General features: G+C 39.7%; 1 protein-coding gene across 1 annotated transcript in view; it reads left to right on the forward strand.

Annotated features, from left to right (window-relative positions):
* The window catches only part of CRACR2A (calcium release activated channel regulator 2A), a gene marked incomplete at both ends in the record, with an annotated part of 53,385 nt that extends 36,460 nt beyond the window's left edge, over positions 1-16,925 (forward strand). The window contains 6 exons of the mRNA XM_082007490.1: positions 3,586-3,799; positions 6,234-6,315; positions 7,931-8,045; positions 9,432-9,533; positions 15,847-15,923; positions 16,835-16,925. Coding sequence (XP_081863616.1) covers positions 3,586-3,799; positions 6,234-6,315; positions 7,931-8,045; positions 9,432-9,533; positions 15,847-15,923; positions 16,835-16,925 — 681 coding nt within the window. The remainder of the gene's footprint in view (positions 1-3,585; positions 3,800-6,233; positions 6,316-7,930; positions 8,046-9,431; positions 9,534-15,846; positions 15,924-16,834) is intronic.
* Positions 16,926-18,537: the final 1,612 nt, after the last annotated feature.

The following is an 18,537-nucleotide window of genomic DNA, read 5'->3' on the forward strand; positions in this document are numbered from 1 at the left end:
TTGAAATTATTTAATACAATACATAATTTTTGCTTGCTATATGACTTATTTTATATCACATTTTCAAAATATGGCATCATTGGACATCATTGGACTTCAGGACAGCAAGAGCCAGGTAGGTCATCAGGTTCAGCTAGGAAAACCTGTCCTGCCTGCTCTATTTTGGCAGTCATGCCCCTTGAAAGTACATCCTCTCAGCTGGGTACCAACTGGCCATTCCCTCAGATCTTCTTTCTTACAAATTTTTTTTTTCCTATAAACAATTGACAGCAAGCATGGAGCGGGGGGAAGAAATCATAAAATGTCACCTGTTTGGTTGTTGAGTACATTTTATTTCAGTTTCTAAAGAAACATCTTGAGGGTAAATAAAAAGTTCATTTCTGAAGGTCACTTAGAAGTGGGAATTCCTTTTTTTTTCTATGAAATGTCAGTGCCTTAGCCTAGCCCTTAGTTTGAATGGGGTTTTTGCTTTTTTTTTAGAATTTAGTTCAAAAAACCATAGCAGAATACTTCTTTCTGATAAACTCTCTATCCATGTGACACTGAAATATGTACATGGTCCTGCATTGTCCTATTGGCCTGCTGACTAAGCCTGAAAATGACTATTCAATTGATGGCATTCCATTGCTTAGGGCAGTCTCTAGGCTGTCGAAGTGTCTTGACCACTGCCGCTTTGTGTGAGCAGCTGAGTATACAGAGTATACACCAGCTGTAGTCTGATGAATTTCTCATACAACTTTGTGTTTCCTAAATGATGGCTCTTGGGATCACCACTTTTTGACAATGAGACATCAGAAGTAGGCAAGTAGAACCAATGTAAATTTTTTTTCCTTTTAGAAATGAACAAGTCCATTTCCATCCTGTGGAAGGTGACTTCTGAAAGTGCTTGCAGCAGTACATGAGGCCAACCAACTGCTCTTTAGTTAACAGTCAGGTAGAACATTTTTCTGAAGGCTATGGCTATGAAGGTGAAGCTGCAGTTAGCATAAGCAGAAATGTGATTGAGAAAACACCTGAAGGAACCATAATGGAAATTAAAGCAAGATTTTCTGTCCAAAAACTCTGCCTGAAATGCAATTCCTCTCCCCTCTCTTCTGTCAATATGGAGTATGAACCACTGTTTATACCTACCATCTTCCACATTTTTGTTAAATTGCACAAAAGGTAGGTGTGTTACTTGACCTGGCTACTGTTTATATGAAGTCCACTCAAAAGACACATCTAGGAGAGACTTTTTCAGACTGCATTGTAAACTAAAGTAAATTTACATCCCACTGCACTTCCATTATCCCATCAGCACTTTGAAGCAGACTATGAAGCAGCTTGTCTCAGTATGGTGTTCAGATGCAGTTTTAGAATCAAATTTGATTATTAAGGTTATTTTCATGAGTAGACTTGATACATCTCAATGAAAAATGACTGCCTATTATGTTGGGAGTTGAGCTGAAGCCTCTGATGCCTTTGAGTCTTACTGCTACTGAGATGTGTATGACCACCAGGGACAAGGTATTTCAGGTCATGTAGTCCATGTATTTAGTTATTGTTCTCAGAAGCACTGTGAAAGTGGTGCCAAGCTGATGATTGTATGTTAACTTGTTTTATTTCCCAGAGCATGCAGACTAATAAGCTGGGAATGTTTTTCAACAGAAATGTGCTTTATATAGATGTATGTGTTTATCTAGCAGCCTATAGTTGCAGTGGAGCTTGGGTTTTTAATAGAAAAGGGGACATGAACAATGAGATAAGAAATCTCTGTATAGTTGTAATGGGCTATTAGCCCAGCTCATGAGAGAGACATGTATTTTTGTCCCCAAAATTTACAGCAGTGAATGATTTTTTTTATGCTAAGGAAGACAACAGCTTGAGTTTTGTTTTGTGTTTTTTTTCTCCATCAGAGAAAAAATTTTAAAATTTTTCATTTCAAAATTTTCATTTCTCAATACAGAGTGCAGCTCTGTATTGTTTCTGCTTCTTTCTGTAAGGCTTCAATGTATTTGTAGAAAACATTTACAAGGTCAGACTTCAATGTCCTATTCAAAGGACTGTCTGGCAGTGAGTTCAGTTATGATGTCTTCTTGAAGTCAGCAGTCTCGGGGATTCTGCACCTGAAATGCCTGGCAGAGGGCCTTTCCCTCCATCCACTCCTCTTTCCTTCTCTGTTCTCCATCCTCACAAAACTCACCGTAACAAACTAATGCCAGGAGCATTCATGATCTTGTTCCCCTTCTGCAGCATTAAGAACAAACTGGCTACCTCCCTCTTCCTCCCCAACCTTTGCACAAAATATTAGAAGAGGCCAGTTAGGGCACCCGCTGCAAACCAGCTGGTGATAGTGTTCTTCCCTAAGCAGCTCCTGATCTACATACAAAGTCTTGGGAATAATGACCTACTTGGCAGAGGATATAAATATTCTCTCCAGCATCCACTTAGCTTAGCCTGCAGTAAACAGGACATGGATAGGCAGAACAAATTGTTCTTTTTTCTGCTTAAAAATCTAAATGACAGAAACATAAGTGAATGTTTAAAGCCTGATTAACTGGGTCTAATTCTCTATGTCTTTCTCCCATGCTTCTGCCTGTAATGATAAACAGATGTAGAAGTGCCATAATTCCATGGAAGCTCATGGCTCCACAATAGTAGCAGAGAGAAGAATCTGGTGATAGATGGCATAAGCCAAAAAATTATGACTTTGCTTCTCTCATCTAGGTGATGTGTCATTGGTACAGGATGAAACTACTGAGCAGAGCTATGTGAAGCTTTATGGAATTTGATTTGATAAACTGTTTTCTTTTGGCAATTTCAGGCATTTTTCTATGCCATCTCAAGTCAAGTTTCATATTCAGTATACTTCCAGAGCTTAGTCCAAATCACTGCACTTTAAATAATCTGGAACGGTGCGTGGCAAACATCTGAGATGCTGAGTTCAAGAGTGTGACCAGCAGGTCGCGAGAGGTTATCCTCTCCCTCTGATCTGCACTGGTGAGGCCTCATCTGGAGTATTGTGTCCAGTTCTGGGCTCCCCAGTTCAAGAGAGACATGGAACTTTTGGAGAGAGTCCAGTGGAGGGCTAGGAGGATGATAAGGGACTTGAACATCTCTCATGTGAGGAAAGGCTGAAAGACCTGGGCCTGTTTAGTCCGGAGAAGAGAAGGCTGAGAGGGGACCTTATCAATGTCTATAAATATCTGAAGGGTGGCTGTCAGGAGGATGGAGCCAGTCTCTTTTCAGTAGTGCCCAGTGATAGGACGAGGGGCAATGGGCATAAACTGCAGCACAGGAAGTTCCACCTCAACATGAGGAAAAGCTTCTTTACTGTGAGGGTGATGGAGCACTGGAACTGGAGCTGCCCAGAGAGGTTGTGGAGTCTCCTTCTCTGCAGACCTTCAAAACCCGACTGGACACGTTCCTGTGCAACCTGCCCTAGGTGATCCTGCCTTGGCAGGGGGGTTGGACCAGCTGATTTTCAGAGGTTCCTTCCAACCCCTGCCATTCTGTGATTCTGTGAGTTATTTTAAGAAATGGAATATTGCTTTATGAGTAATGGAGAGTATGATAGGATAAAATCTCTTCTTTTTCCCATCTCAGTTAGCCTTCAAGACAAGGCAAATTGAAGAGGCAACAGGATTTATAGAACAGTTGGAGACTAATGTTTGCTCTTACTTGAAGGAGGAGAGAATAAACTCTGTCCCAGACCGCTTATTCAAGATCGTTTTTGTGGGCAATTCAAGCGTTGGAAAGACTTCATTCTTAAGGCGATTTTGTGAAGATCATTTTTTCCCAAGCACAGCTGCTACTGTAGGTAAGTCTAAGAAAAATTATTACTATTACTATTTTTGTTCCGACAATACTTGGTAGCTTCTACTGAGATCAAGCCCTGTGTTGTAAAACAGAAACATATAGAAGTTGTAAAAGCCATTATCCAAAAGGACAGTAGGACATACAGAGTGAGTTCTGCTAAACTGGGAAGCAGATAATTCATAGAGAGGTTTCAGAGTAGATTCCATACTGAAATCCTGGCAGTACTGAAATAAATCAGAAAAATCCTATTGATTTCAGTGAAGCTAGAATTTCCTTGTAGATCTCACTGTCCTGAAACTGGTATCCTGTCTTCTGGACTGCACCTCTGTAGTAACCATCCCACCTCCATACTCCCATCTCTATCCCTCTGGTTTGTTTTAAAGAGAAAGTAGAATATCTGAATTATGTTTGAGGATTTAGCATTACACTAAGCACCAAAGAGATGTTAGACCAATGTTTTCAAAGTCAAACATTTCAAAGCTACATTGTACTTACATTGCCTGAAGTTATAACCAAACTTTCAAGTGTCAGACATGTAATCAAGGTACAAAAACTCAAGTATAGTTTATTGCAATGCAGCTGAATTACTGTAAATGACCAGATTCATTATACTTAGTGTGTACTTAGACCTTAATTATTCTGCAGCATATATGAAATAGAACTTGTTCACAATAAAAGGTATTTAAATTAATGGATTTGTCTTGCATTTGTGACAACGTAAGAACATTCAGGTGAGCAGTTGCTGTAGCTCCCTTGACTTACAGGGTAGATAAAGACACCTGAGTTTAATTTTCTACTGGTATGTTGAGTGTCTAAGTTCACATTAGAGTTAGGGAAGATCTAATATCTTAGCACAAGGATTTAAATTCATTTTGGCATTGTAAGGTATTTCACCTGGCCTTCAGCTGCTGCTTTGGAAGAGAGCAGGCCTTCTGGGCATCCTGCCAGATTGAAACAGACACACTGAATACCAAATGGCATCTCAGCACTAGATGCCTGTGAGCAAACAGCTGAATTCTACCCCACCATTCTTTCCAAATGAATCTGGTTAAAGGAGCCTAGGGACCAAATAATCTGACCCTTGATGCCTACTTCAGGGTGAACTTAGTCATTTCCTAGACTCCTGATTCTTCACTGACTTGATCTTCATTAACTGGGAGCTTAGACACCTATATGCAATTGTCTACATTTAAGAGTCTGGTGCTATGTCTAATCCATGTTGTCTTATAAATGGCTAGATACACTTCTCTAGACTCTGAGGTCTTACGCAGTATGTGCAATTGCCTGGAGCTTCCAGAGGAAAGGCACAGGAATGCGTCTGACCTTTTCATCTTTTGGCTGGTCATCCAGTGTTCTTGCAAATGCAATGGCAAGAAAGTATTTGTCATAGCTTTGATTTAGTCTCCACATCAATGAGTTTCACAGGTGTGGACTATGTCTGGCAAGAATCAGACAGTGGAAAACTCAAGTGAACAACCTGGAGAAGAGTGTTTTCATTGAATTTCTACAAAATAGCTCAAATTTCTTCCCTTGAGATATAAGCAATGCATATATCCTCCATCCAGATTTCCTAATTGCCCATTGAAAGAATGCAGGCTTGGATGCTTCTTCATTAATGCCAGTGGTAAAAATCCCATTGATGTGGAAAAATGGCCCCAAATGAATTGTTGATGACCTACTGAGGTCCCTTCCAACCTGAATTATTCTAGGATTTTGTGATTCTACAATACAGTACAGTGTGATACAAGAAAATATAGGTTATCATTAGGAGGAGGCAGTGACTGATTAATATTCAAGACTCTAATTGTTGTTATAAATATCCAGAAGATACATATATCATCACAGGTTAGGGTAATTGAGAGAGGATTCATTTAAAGCTTTAGATAAATTAATTTTTGTCTCACTTCCATTTAGCCCCATAAAAATTAGGGACTAACCTAACTGTAGTCAGCTTATCTTCCTTATTCTGAGGAGGGGAGGAGGTTCTCCACATATTCAGTCCATCTATCTTCAGCATCCCCTTAGGATGGTGCCTTGTCTTTTTCCACTAAATTTAGAAGGTGCTATGTGGCTAGCTCAGACAAAACACTGAAATTTCAGCCAAATGAAGTTACGCAGCATGAATTCCAGGCTGAGTGGCTTAGACTGCTGTGGACTGTCATCAGATGAACCCTTAACTCATGTATCCTGATTTGTAAAGTTACTTATCTTACAGCTTTTACAAAAACTGTAAGATAAGCTCTGTTAACATTTTATTACTGAAGAACTTCTGGCAAATAAAAGCTTTTGTTGTTCTCTGATAGTTACAGACTAGGGACATAATTTTAATGTAGTATCTATCATGTGACCTTTCTGGAATTGTTGCTATTTGCTGGATCAGGTTTTCAAAAATCAAACTGAGCATATGAAAAGACAACCTTGTATCTCTTTTATAGGTGTGGATTACAATGTGAAAACCATCACAATAGATAATACCCAGGTTGCCCTGCAGCTCTGGGACACTGCTGGCCAGGAACGGTGAGAAACATTCTGTTGTGGTTTAATCCTGGTAGTCAGCTAAGCACCACACAGCTGCTCACTCACTCCCCCATCCAGTAGGATTGGTGGAGAGAATCAGAAGGGTGAAAGTGAGAAAACTCATTGGTTGAAATAAAGACAGTTTAATAATTAAAAAAAAAAAATCAAACACACCACCACCAAAAAAAAAAACCAAAAACCCAGAGAGGAAATGAAACAAAACCAAGAAAAACAAGTTGCTCACCACCAACAAATCAATGCCCAGACACTCCTTGAGCAACTGCAGCCTCAGCCAATCTCTCTCCCTGCTGCAGTTTTATTGCTGAGCTCAACATCATATGGTATGGAATATCTATTTGGTCAGCTGGGGTCAGCTGTCCCAGGTGTGTTCCCCTCCCAACTTCTTGTGTACGGCAGCCTACTCACTGGCAGGGCAGTCTAAGCAGCAGAAAAGGCGCTCTGTAAACACTGTTAAGCAGTAACTAAAACGGTGTCTTACTGACACTGTTTTCACCACAAATCCAAAACATAGCCACATACAAGCTAGTATGATGAAATTTAACTCTATCCCAGCCAAAACCAGTACACATTCTAAGGTTTTGCTTCCTTCAATCATCTGTTTGAGGATTAGTAAACATGGACCTAATCCTGCTGCTCAGGAGAGGAACAAACATAGGAGTATTCCTAATAGAGCCAGTGACTTCACAGTTTAGATCCTTCTCTAGCAGCAATAATGTGCTGATGTGTCCATTGAAAAACTGACATTCTGTAAAAGAGGTTCTTATTAAAACTCTTAAAAGTTTAGTACCACACTATTTCTTTAGGAGGAAGGCTGATTTTAAGATGTACCTAGAATTATTTCTATGGCAGAAAATGCCTTAATAGTTTAAAAAAAGAGTTTGTTTTTTCTTCACCAAAATAATCCCATTGTACTTGGAAGTTCCCCAAGTTTTTGTAAGTTTTCAGTGGTAATTTTCTTCCCCATCTCCTCACCTGTTATGTAGTTTTCTATTACTAAAAGCAAGGATGATAATAATGATCTATATTTTCTTCAGGAAGCTTGGGAAAAAAGCCCCAGACAGAAATCTAGCTAGCTTTAGGCAGAACACTTTGTGAGGGGGAAATTTCTGCTCCAAGTTTAGAATGAAAGAGGATGGGAGAAGGTGGGATATGCAGCTGATTATCCAGGCTAACCCAGAATCAATTAAAGAAGACAGAGGGAACTTTTCCAAACACTTTATTTTTTTGCAAATAATTTATTTTTTGTTGCAGTAATTGGTGATAGTAGTGTCCTCTGTGAATCTTCTGCTCAATGTGGAAAGGGGTCTGATGATTCAGGAAGAATGGGGTTGCTTACTGCAATTCATAATAAGCCTCACCTTTCAAACAGAATCTGCAGTGAAGATCAGTGTTACAGCTACTCCCTTGTCTAGTTTATGGAATTTTAGAATACATATGTAAACCAAATCAACAGGGGTTTAATCCTTACTAAATCTAGATCGTTAGAAGAAACTGTATGGCAACATCTTCCTTTGGGGGGTACTATAAAATTTTACTTATATTGTCAGATTGCTACTTCTGTTGAAGAGAGCTATAAACAGGTTCTTACTTGTAGGTACCGAAGTATTACCAAGCAGTTTTTCAGAAAAGCTGATGGTGTCATTGTGATGTATGATATAACAGCAAAAGACACATTCACAGCTGTCAAGCAGTGGCTGATAAGCATTGAGGTAATATGACATAATTTCAAATCTAAACTCTGGTGTCATTCTCTACCTTCTTCTGGACAGGGAGCGTTAGCAGGGCAAAGCACCAAGAGCAGCAGTTTCTTGTGTTGTCACAATTACATTTTTGTTAGTGATTTTAGTCTGCACAGTTACCAGTAAAGCTGTTTTTAGAATCTCTGTTGTCTATGAAAATAATCACAGTTCCAAGGTTTTAAGGACTTAAAATGAGTGGTGAGGAAAGCTCAGCATGGAGTCCTCTGGTTTCTCATAAAGGTTATCTAGCTGGTGACTCCCACTGGATCACCACTATCACGGGGAGGTGCTTTGGATCCATGATGATGGTCTGATGATCACTGATCACCACTAGCAGTTTGACAACCAAGCATGTAGCTCACGGGAAATTGACTGTGTTATGAACATAAGCTATAAACTTAAAGCTATAGTACCTAAATTAGTGCTATAAAACTGTGTCGTGGTAGACAGTTCAGTTTCCTGGGGATCATCCTTTCAAACCACATGAAAACAAAATCATAGCCCATGCCACTGAGTGGCTTTAGTTAATTAAAAATTCTCTTTTTTTCTCTTGGTATATCTCTGTAGCTCCAGACAACATACAGAGAGTGCAAGCAGCTGAATTTGCTTTGGGCAGAATAAAAAATAAAACTAAAATTGAGGCTGCTGCCATAAAAGACTGAGTCGCTAGAGAGAACAAAGTTTTCTTGGGTTTTGATTTGGATTTGAATTACAGGTTTTGATCCAGAAAAATCAAATATTGTGGTCAAAATCTTTTTCCAAGTTGCAATAGTTCACTCATCTTTACTGACTAATTTTGTTTGCTGCAAACTATTGATAAGTTGAAAACATACGGCCAAGTCCATTTACTGCTGCAGCATTCAGCTTACTTTATGAATGTACTCATTGTGGTAATTCTAACTATTTTCAGAATGAATTTTGATTCATGCCTATTCTATGTATTTTTGGGGCCAATTCTGTGTGTCTCTCCACTACTTTATGTAATTTATTTGGCATAAATGTACCCTGGTGTTGTAATTATTTTCCTGTCAATGTAATTAGAAAAGCAGTGGATATAAACACACAATGTCAAAGCCTGTGTAGCATGGTAGTTTTCTCTCTCCCATTTTAATATATAGTCTGATAAGCTTCTGTGCTGTTATTAAAAAATGCCAAGTTAGTGCAATCTCTAGCCTTCTGTCTTTTTCATGCCTTTTATCCAACTTGAATTCCTGACGTTTGTAAGCAAAGTGGCACATACCTGGCTTGTGATATCTTGATGTCTTGTTGCAGTGTGACATTTGTTAGTTTTTATCCTCTTGACCTGTGATTTTTTAAATACAATGCATCTGTTGATATTTATTCTTTGTTCTGCAGGAGACAACTGGGGAGAATGTACCTGTGCTTTTGTTGGGTAATAAAACTGATAATGAAAAGGAACGTGAGGTCCCTATGAGAATGGGAGAGCACCTTGCTAAGGTACTATACTTAGAGGGGAACCCTTTACAAAACTTCAAAGTGAAGGTTTTAAAATGGAATCTGAATGTGTCTAAATTCATAGGAACACAGATTAATTTTAATCAGACAAGTATTTTTAAGGACTAGGAACGCCACCACACTCATCAGTTCAGCTGTCAGTGATGTAAGTAAGTGCTGATAATTATAGTTATAAAACTGTCTAGGTGAAAAAAATAAAAAGTGATTGGTGCAAAAAATATTTAAAAATTCACTCTCATTGTCTCTCCTCTCTCTCTTTTCTTTTGTTCTCTCTTTCTCTTTATTTTTTCCCTCCCTTCTCTTTTCTCTCTCTTTTTTTCTCTATTTTCTCTGTGGATGGATTCTCAACGGAGAGATAATCTGGGGACCTTATATCTCTCCTATCTCCTGTAAAACCACAGAAGACCATCTGTTACTCCTATGGTAGGAGAAGAAAATATTTACTTTTACAGAATCACAGAATCATTAAGGTTGGAAAAGAGCTTTAAGATCATGAAGTCCAACCATCAACCCAACACCACCATGCTCACTAAACCATATCCTGAAGTGCCACGTCTACACGTTTTTTGAACACTTCCAGTGATGTTGACTCCACCACCTCCCTGGGCAGCCTGTTCCAATGCTTGACCACTCTCTCCGTAAAGAAATTTTTCCTAATGTCTAGCCTAAACCTCCCCTGGCACAACTTGAGGCCATTTCCTGTCGTCCTACTGCTTGTTACTTGGGAGAAGAGACCAACATCCACCTCACCATAACCCCCTTTCAGGTAGTTTAGTAACTTTCCATCGAGAAAATGAAATAAGTAAAGTTAACAGTCTGCATCTATCAGAGCACTGATGATCCATGGGCCATACTTTAAGCATTAAGGGACTGCAATTAGCAGATACTTGTTTATATCCCTATGTACCATGCCCATCAATTTTTCTTCTGAATCTCGCTATGCAATGCATAGTTTGAACACCAATGCCTCCAGAATATTCATTTATTTAGAAATAAGTCATCCCAATACTCCTGAGAAATTAACTGTGTTGGTAGGAATTTACCTAAATTAAACAATGTGCTGGATGTCACGTATGTACTTGTTTCTCCTTTGAAAATAGATTTACAGCTCCGCTTGCTTGTAACCATAAAAGGTATTTTCAAAATTTGAAATGCAGCTGAATTGTTCTTAGTTTACAGGAAACATTGCTGCTAAGCACCTCTCTATAATGGAAAGAATTAGGGCCAGATCTCTTTTTATCTTATTTTGATAATTCATACAGCCTTTTACAAGTATGCCTCTGTACTCAGGGTTATGTCCGTTATTTTGTTTTTATAGGGGAGCAATATCAGCCTTGAATTTCATCCCTCAAAGGTTCTCACTTTAAGAAATCTGCTTTATTTTCTTGTATGCATGGAAATGCAGATAGTTTTGAGGCCCTAAAGGCTAGGAGAGACTCCAGGGTGTAACACTGAATCCTTCTGTGAAAAAACAAATGACACAAATGCTAAATGGACAGAGTAGGTGTCTTACGTGTCATTTAGCTCTCTTAAAACATTGTACTAGTAAAACAAAGATGAATCATTATAATATATAGAACTCACAGCCCACTAGACCATTACTTCTAATGCAAGAAAATAAAATGTTTTGCATAAATAAAACAAAGAAAGTAAGTTGTCAGATTAAAGATGGTTATAATCAAATGAATGGATCTGAACAACTCACTTGAATGTTTGAATGTGCTGCCTTGGGTAGCAAAGGGAAGGAATGATTAATGGCAATGAATTAGTTGAAAAACAGCACAGATATAATTAAATGATAGCGATTTGCTTGCTGAGCTAATAATAACCATGAATTTTAATGAAATATTATTTCTTGCTAAATAGGCATATAATTCCTATGAAACCACATACCACTGTCTCTATTAGTGAATGCAATTGAGTTACTTCTTTTGTGAATAATCCCATGAATTAAACACAAATGACCCAAAATACACGGGACTAGATGCTGAGATGACAGAAATATGTATAGCCATATTTGGTGAAAACAACCCTGAACTTGTTCTTGTGCAGACAAAGAACCAGATTAGCCTGTTGACCCTGAAGTCCAACAGTTTTTATGACCTGTCTCAAGGTCTCACAGGATGGAAACGTTTTTACCTGGTTTATTCTACAGTGAGAGAGGAACGTGTACTTTCAGAGGGCATTCCAGCCCAGCTGTATTAACTCTTGCTTTGCTTCAGTCACACATCTTACAAGTCAGTGTACTACAAATTCAGTCAGAAACCCAAGGGCTCCCTTTATAATGCAGTTGTCACATAACTTTTTTGCAAGGCAGGCAGCACAGTTCATTATTAAAAGGAAGAACGGCAGATTGAAAGGAGTCCTTTCAATTCGTTGTCATTTGAGAAGACTGGTAGTTGCAGTGATACCCTGGGAAAGGGGGAATCGAATGAGGATAAGGATTCTGGAAGCCATCATAGGGAACAAGAAGGCTATGATGAAGCTGATCTGTAGTTGCATGAATTAAAGAGTAAACTTCATGATGGTAAGGAGAATTTTGGAGTATTGACTTTACAGGGAAAAACAGCAGATACAAACCAAACTGTTCACATGCAGTACAAGAATGACCTGATGGAAAACATCTAAAAGTCTCTTGATAGAACTACTGGGAGTATAAAGAAAAATTGAAGAAGCGAAGTGAAGCGAAAAAAGGGGAGAGGGAGAGGAAGAGAGAGAGAGAAGAGAGTCGAGTCGAGTCGAGTTGTGTCGTGTCGTGGTTTAGCCCCAGCTGGCAACTAAGCCCCACACAGCCACTCGTTCACTTCCCCCTCCCACAGTAGGATGGGGTAGAGAATTGGGAAAAAAACTCGTGATTTGAGATAAAAACAGTTTAATAGGACAGCAAGAGAGAAAGAAACAACAATGATAACAACAATAATAATACCGACAAAGGAATGTACAAGAACGAGTGATGCCCAATACAGCAGTTGCTCACCACCCGGCGATCGATAGCCTGTCCCCAAGCAGTGATTTCCACCCCCCAGCTAACTCCAGTTTAGGTACTGGGCATGACGTTGTATGGTAGGGAATATCTCTTTGGCCAGCCTGGGTCAGCTGTCCTGGCTGTGTCCCCTCCCAGCTTCCTGTGCACCCCCAGCCTTCTTGCTAGCAGGCCAGCACGAGAAGCTGGACTGTCCTTGACTACTTAGCAACAACTCAAAACATCAGCACGTTATCAACAGTTTCTCATCCCAAATCGAAGACATAGCCTCACACTAGCTTCTGTGAAGAAAACCAGCTCTATCCTGGCTGAAACCAGGACAGCAAGGCAAGGCAAGGCAGGGCAAGGGCAAGGGCAAGGCAAGGGAAGGCAAGGGCAAGGCAAGGCAAGGGCAAGGGCAAGGGCAGGGCAAGGCAATGCAAGGGCAAGGTAAGGGTAAGGCAAAGCAAGGCAAGGGCAAGGGCAAGGGCAAGGGCAAGGCAAGGCAAGGCAATGCAAGGGCAAGGCAAAGCAAGGCAAGGGCAAGGCAAGGGCAAGGCAAGGGAAGGCAAGGGCAAGGCAAGGCAAGGGCAAGGGCAAGGGCAGGGCAAGGCAATGCAAGGGCAAGGTAAGGGCAAGGCAAAGCAAGGCAAGGGCAAGGGCAAGGGCAAGGCAAGGCAAGGCAATGCAAGGGCAAGGTAAGGGCAAGGCAAAGCAAGGCAAGGGCAAGGGCAAGGCAAGGCAAGGCAATGCAAGGGCAAGGTAAGGGCAAGGCAAAGCAAGGCAAGGGCAAGGCAAGGGCAAGGCAAGGGCAAGGCAAGGCAAGGCAAGGCAAGAAGTCTGTTTGACTTTTTTAGCAGAGGATCCAGAAGGAAAACTCCCTTTAACAAATTTTTGTTTAGTTAGCTTGATCCACTGATCGAAAGTTTATATGAGCACAGCAACAATACAGAGTGTATTCAGATCATATTTTGAGCTTCCAACAGCCGATGTTCTATTTGAGCAGATTAGTGTAACCACTGCCAGTTACTTAAATGGCTTATGATACAGGTGCTGCTCTGGCATTCAGGCAGCATGATTTTATTTTGGCCCTGCACAGAATTGCACAGAATTGCCTTGGACAGGCTGAGGTCAACTGTATGAGGTTTAATGAGGTCAAGTGCTGGGTCTTGCACTTGGGTCACAACAACCCCATGCAACGCTACAGTCTTGGGGAGGAGTGGCTGGAGAGCTGCCTGGTGGAAAAGGACCTCGGGGTGCTGGTTGACAGCTGGCTGAACATGAGCCAGCAGTGTGCTCAGGTGGCCAAGAAGGCCAACAACATCCTGGCCTGTATTAGCAATAGTGTGGCCAGCAGGAGTAGGGAAGTGATTGTGCCCCTGTACTTGGCACTGATGAGGCCACACCTTGAATACTGTGTTCAGTTTTGGGCCCCTCCCTACAAGAAGGGCATTGAGTTTCTGGAGTGTCTCCAGAGAAGGGCAATGAAGCTGGTGAGGAGTCTGGAGCACAAGTCTTACGAGGAGCAGCTGAGGGAACTGGGGTTGTTTAGTCTGGAGAAGAGGAGGCTGAGGGGAGACCTTATTGCTCTCTACAACTATCTGAAATGGGGTTGTGCTGAGGTGAGTGTTGGTCTCTTCTCCCAAGTAACTAGTGATAGAATGAGAGGAAATGGCCTCAAGTTGCACCAAGGGAGGTTTAGAGTAGATAATAGGAAAAATTTCTTTATTGAGAGTGGTCAAACATTGGAACAGGCTGCCCAGGTAAGTGGTGGAGTCACCATCACTGGAGGTATTCAAAAAAGTGTGAATGTGGCACTTCAGGACATGGTTTAGTGGGCATGGTGGTGTTGGGTTGATGCTTGGACTTGATGATCCTAAAGGTCTTTTCCAACCTTAATGATTCTGTGATTCTGTGAATTCCTGAATAATCTTAAATGGGTCAATAAATCCTTCTCTATCTCTGTTCCTCAACTATAAAATAAGATAATAATGCTTTTGTCTGCCTTGACTTTGCAGACTATGTATGCTTCGTGGGATGAGGACTGTTACCATGTATTCAATCCTGATGTTCATTAGAACACACCACATAACCATTGACAACATATTCAAAACTGCCTACCATATTTATAAAACTTCTTTTCCCCACTTTTTGTCTGTGAAATTTCATGAAGATGATGAAAATTTCAAAAAGCTGGGCAATTTTGGAAACATGGTACATTAAAAAAAAAACCAAACAAAGAACAAACTAAAACTGAAATACCTGGTCATTTTAATGGGAACTTTTGAAAACTGAATTGTAAATGTCTTATGAAGGGTGGTTAAATAAGGACAAATGCAGTAACCACAGTTAATAGCAAACAAATGAAAAGATGCAGACATGTGACTGTCATTTCCTAAGCTCCTAACTTCTTTTTTTGAATTTTAAGCTACTATCTTAAATAGCAATAAGACACATAGAAAAGAGAATAGAAAGTTGAAATCTGGATGGCTAAAAGGACATGTAGTAATACCATAGAGGCAATGTAGGTAAGGTTCAATGTAACATCTTGTGAAAGTAGTCAGATATCTGTTTTGGAGAAAATAATCTGTCATTCCCTCTCAAACTTCTCTTGCCATCACAGCTGCCAGGTCCGGCTTATGTGCAGATGATCTCTTGCATTTGCCTTTATTGTAATAAGGCTTCAGCTGAAGTGCTGAGAATGTCTCCAGGGCTTAATCATTTATCCACTGTTCTTAATTGCAAAGCTCCCAGGGGCTACAAAACTAGAGGTGCAGGATGACTGCAAAAGAAGGTGCAGAAAAAATTCACAAGTACAAAAAATGAAATAGAATTCATTTGTTGCTCTTTTTTACTGAGGTTTTTAATTAGCCATTTGCAGTGGTCTCAAACTGTTGAATACAGAAACACTGCTGCTGAAGCTTTCCAATATTAAAAAAAAAAAGTCACTGGAATTATTTTCACCTGCTTTGTCAAGATCTCAGTGATGTACTAATTGCCTCATTATTACAAGCAAAGTTCACAAGACTTTATTACCTTACAAGGCATATTTTCATTTGACCCTTTGAGAGATCAAGCTCTTACAGCAAAAGGCGCTGTATAGAACGAATATCTGCTAAGAAATGCAGATAGTTGTTGTCTGGGAGGCACACTTGGACTTACTTTCTTTTGTTAGTCTTTACTGTTAGCTCTAGAGTTAAATCCTAATTTTTCCTAAAGTGATCTATTTCTATTTCTTTATTTGCTTATTTCAGTATATCTGTGGGTTTTTTTTAAAGCTGGAGTGAGATATTGTGCAAAATTAATTGAAATGGTCTTTCTGTTTAATTCTAGGATTACAATTTAATTTTCTATGAATGCAGTGCATATTCTGGGTACAATACCAAAAAGTCTGTTCTTCATTTAGCTAGGTAAGAAGAAAACACAATCTGTGAGTTCTATATGTGCCTGACATCCCTGCCACTGGTGACAGAGTGAATTCTGTTTGTTAGTTTGATAGGAACTTACAGTGATGAAATATTTGTTCCTTTTAAACTGGTCTGTAGCCTGACCTGTTCCTCCAACTAAGCAGTTGCTCAGGTTTGTAGATTCCTGTGCTCTATATAGAAGCAGAAATACCAGAATTGTTGCTAGGAAAGCTGAGGGCCTGAGGAAAGCTGAGGGCCTGGGATGTCGTGATAGTTCTTGCAGGACATTCTTGGAGGTTTGGAGAAGTACGCTTGGAAATGGATGCTGATGAGTCCTTGCAGGAGAGCTGATGAGTCCTTGCAGGAGAACACTGGATGTGCTGCTTTCTTCCCTCTGCTCATTATAGCTCAGATTCTGCTGTCTGCCTGGGGACTGAGAGAGAGGGAGAGGTGGATTTTTGAAGTTATATAAATGCTAGGGGTAAAAATACAGCTAAATCTGTCCCCTCTGAACTACTTACAGAGGTGAAACACTGGTAATGAATTGGCAGATCTTTAATATTATTGCTGAAGTTAGTGACATTTTGTGAGTGTGTCGGGCAATTGATAAATGTCTAGGTAGCCAGATGTGGGTTTGTTTTGCTCCAGCCTCAAAAATAACAAATGAAAGTTGCTGTTTTGAGTATCTGTAGTATACAACAAATGCTAACAATCAGCACCGACTACATTTTTCTAAAGGTTGTTTTGTGATGGAGCCACCATAATTGTACTTGCTTGTTTGTTTGTTCATAAAATCCTGTCATTTTCTGTTAATCTCTGGACAATTTTATAGGCGTGGGGGGAAATGTTTTTTGTTTTGATCTTTTATGGGTGTTACTGACTTTTTTATTGAAAATACTGTTTCTTTCTCCCAGGATTTTAAAGGAACATGATGATAAAGTGAAAGAGAAAACCATTGAACTTCAACCTGATATGAATAAAAAGTCTTGCTGTATCAGGCCATAAAATGCTGGGGCATGTTTAGACAAGTCATACATTTATACGACACTACATGGCACCATCAGATTTGCTTTATCCTCCAAATATTTTTGCTGTGTTCTGAGTGTAGGTGTGAGTGAACCTTAAAATACTTATACGCTCTGATCTTCACTTTTACAAATATTGTCTTTAGTTAATTGACAATGCATTTGAGGCAGTAAGTCTTTTATTCTTTTTGATGCCTAACACGACTGAATCCTGCTTTGTGATCAGGCTTGTAGAAGCTGCCACATTATTAATAATAAAAAATAATTTTATAGGAAGAAAACTACTTGGAATGTGAAGTAAATTCTTACTGGTGTGGCTGACCTATCTTCTGAATACTTCTATTTATTTCAGTGCTCTTTAGATCCTGCTTTTGTGCTGACCTTTGTTACAGTTTTTTAAAAATTGAAATGGGTAGCTAGTTGGTTGTTTAAAAGCAACACACCAGCAATTGAGAAGTATAAGTGGTATTTTAAAGCTTAGTGTGAAATATACATGAACTATGAAGATGTTCAGAAGTAGCATTAACTCATTCATACTACACATTGTTTCATGTAAGTCCGTGATAGGAAACTCTTCCTCCCACTTAGATGTGATGAATTAGGTATGTTTAGACAGGTCACTGAGGTACCTTACAGGCTTGCCGGAGCTGTTGCCAAATAATCTGGCATGTTTCCATGGTGAGGTGGTACTGTGCAAGTATCTAGCTTAGTTTCCAGAAACAGTAGTCATGGTAGTGTAGTGCTTTACTCTGGCTAGTTAGTATTGCACTCGGAGCAAATCAGCCTGTGCTCTTCACCATATTTGACATGGCTGTGTTGCTTTGTGTTGCAGAGCTTGCTCTGAACCTCTGTTTGGCTATGGTGTCCTATAGAAGTCCAAAAGCAATCTGTGGCCAACTTGAACATTCAAATCAATTCACTGGCATTAGTGTTGGTGAAAGACACATACCTACAGAGGAACCTCATTTCAGTGGTGTAGTTGGTTGTAGTACAAAGAATATTAAGGCCAACTGAACAGCTTTTTGTCTCCAAAAGTCTGTCACAGAAGCTTTCATGCCAGATGTTGGAGACAGAATTTTCAGAAATAGTAGATCATCTTTTAAGGAAGATTTCGAGAAACTTTCCAGCATTTAATGAGTGAAAAATCTCACCAAAATCCAGGGGGATACTGCTCTCTTTAGTAATGTTAAGAAAAAATTCCTCCTTGTGTACCTAAATACGTGACTGCCAAACAGTGTTTCCCATTGGTTTAACCGGGGCCTGATAGCAATGAGAAATCAAACACATAGGGACATATTTTAGAAAATGATGGCCCACCCAGATCATAGGAAATCCAAATGTCATAATTAGTTTTGGAAGCCTTTGTAGAATATAAATGAAAATAAGAAACTTGAGAGTGGGTCACCCAGCCAGCACATGATCAACAATTATTCCTGTTGGTGTTTGTCTTCACTGCATCCAGCTATCGTGGTAAACATTCAAGAATGATTATTCATGATGGTGAGCTTGTTGGGAAAGTGGAACCCATGACATAGTTTATTTCATTAAAATATCAAACAAAACTGTAAATTTTATTATATGAGGCTATTACA

This window comes from Phaethon aethereus (genome assembly GCF_964289735.1).
Source record: "Phaethon aethereus genome assembly, chromosome: 1".
NCBI classification, from domain to species: domain Eukaryota; kingdom Metazoa; phylum Chordata; class Aves; order Phaethontiformes; family Phaethontidae; genus Phaethon; species Phaethon aethereus.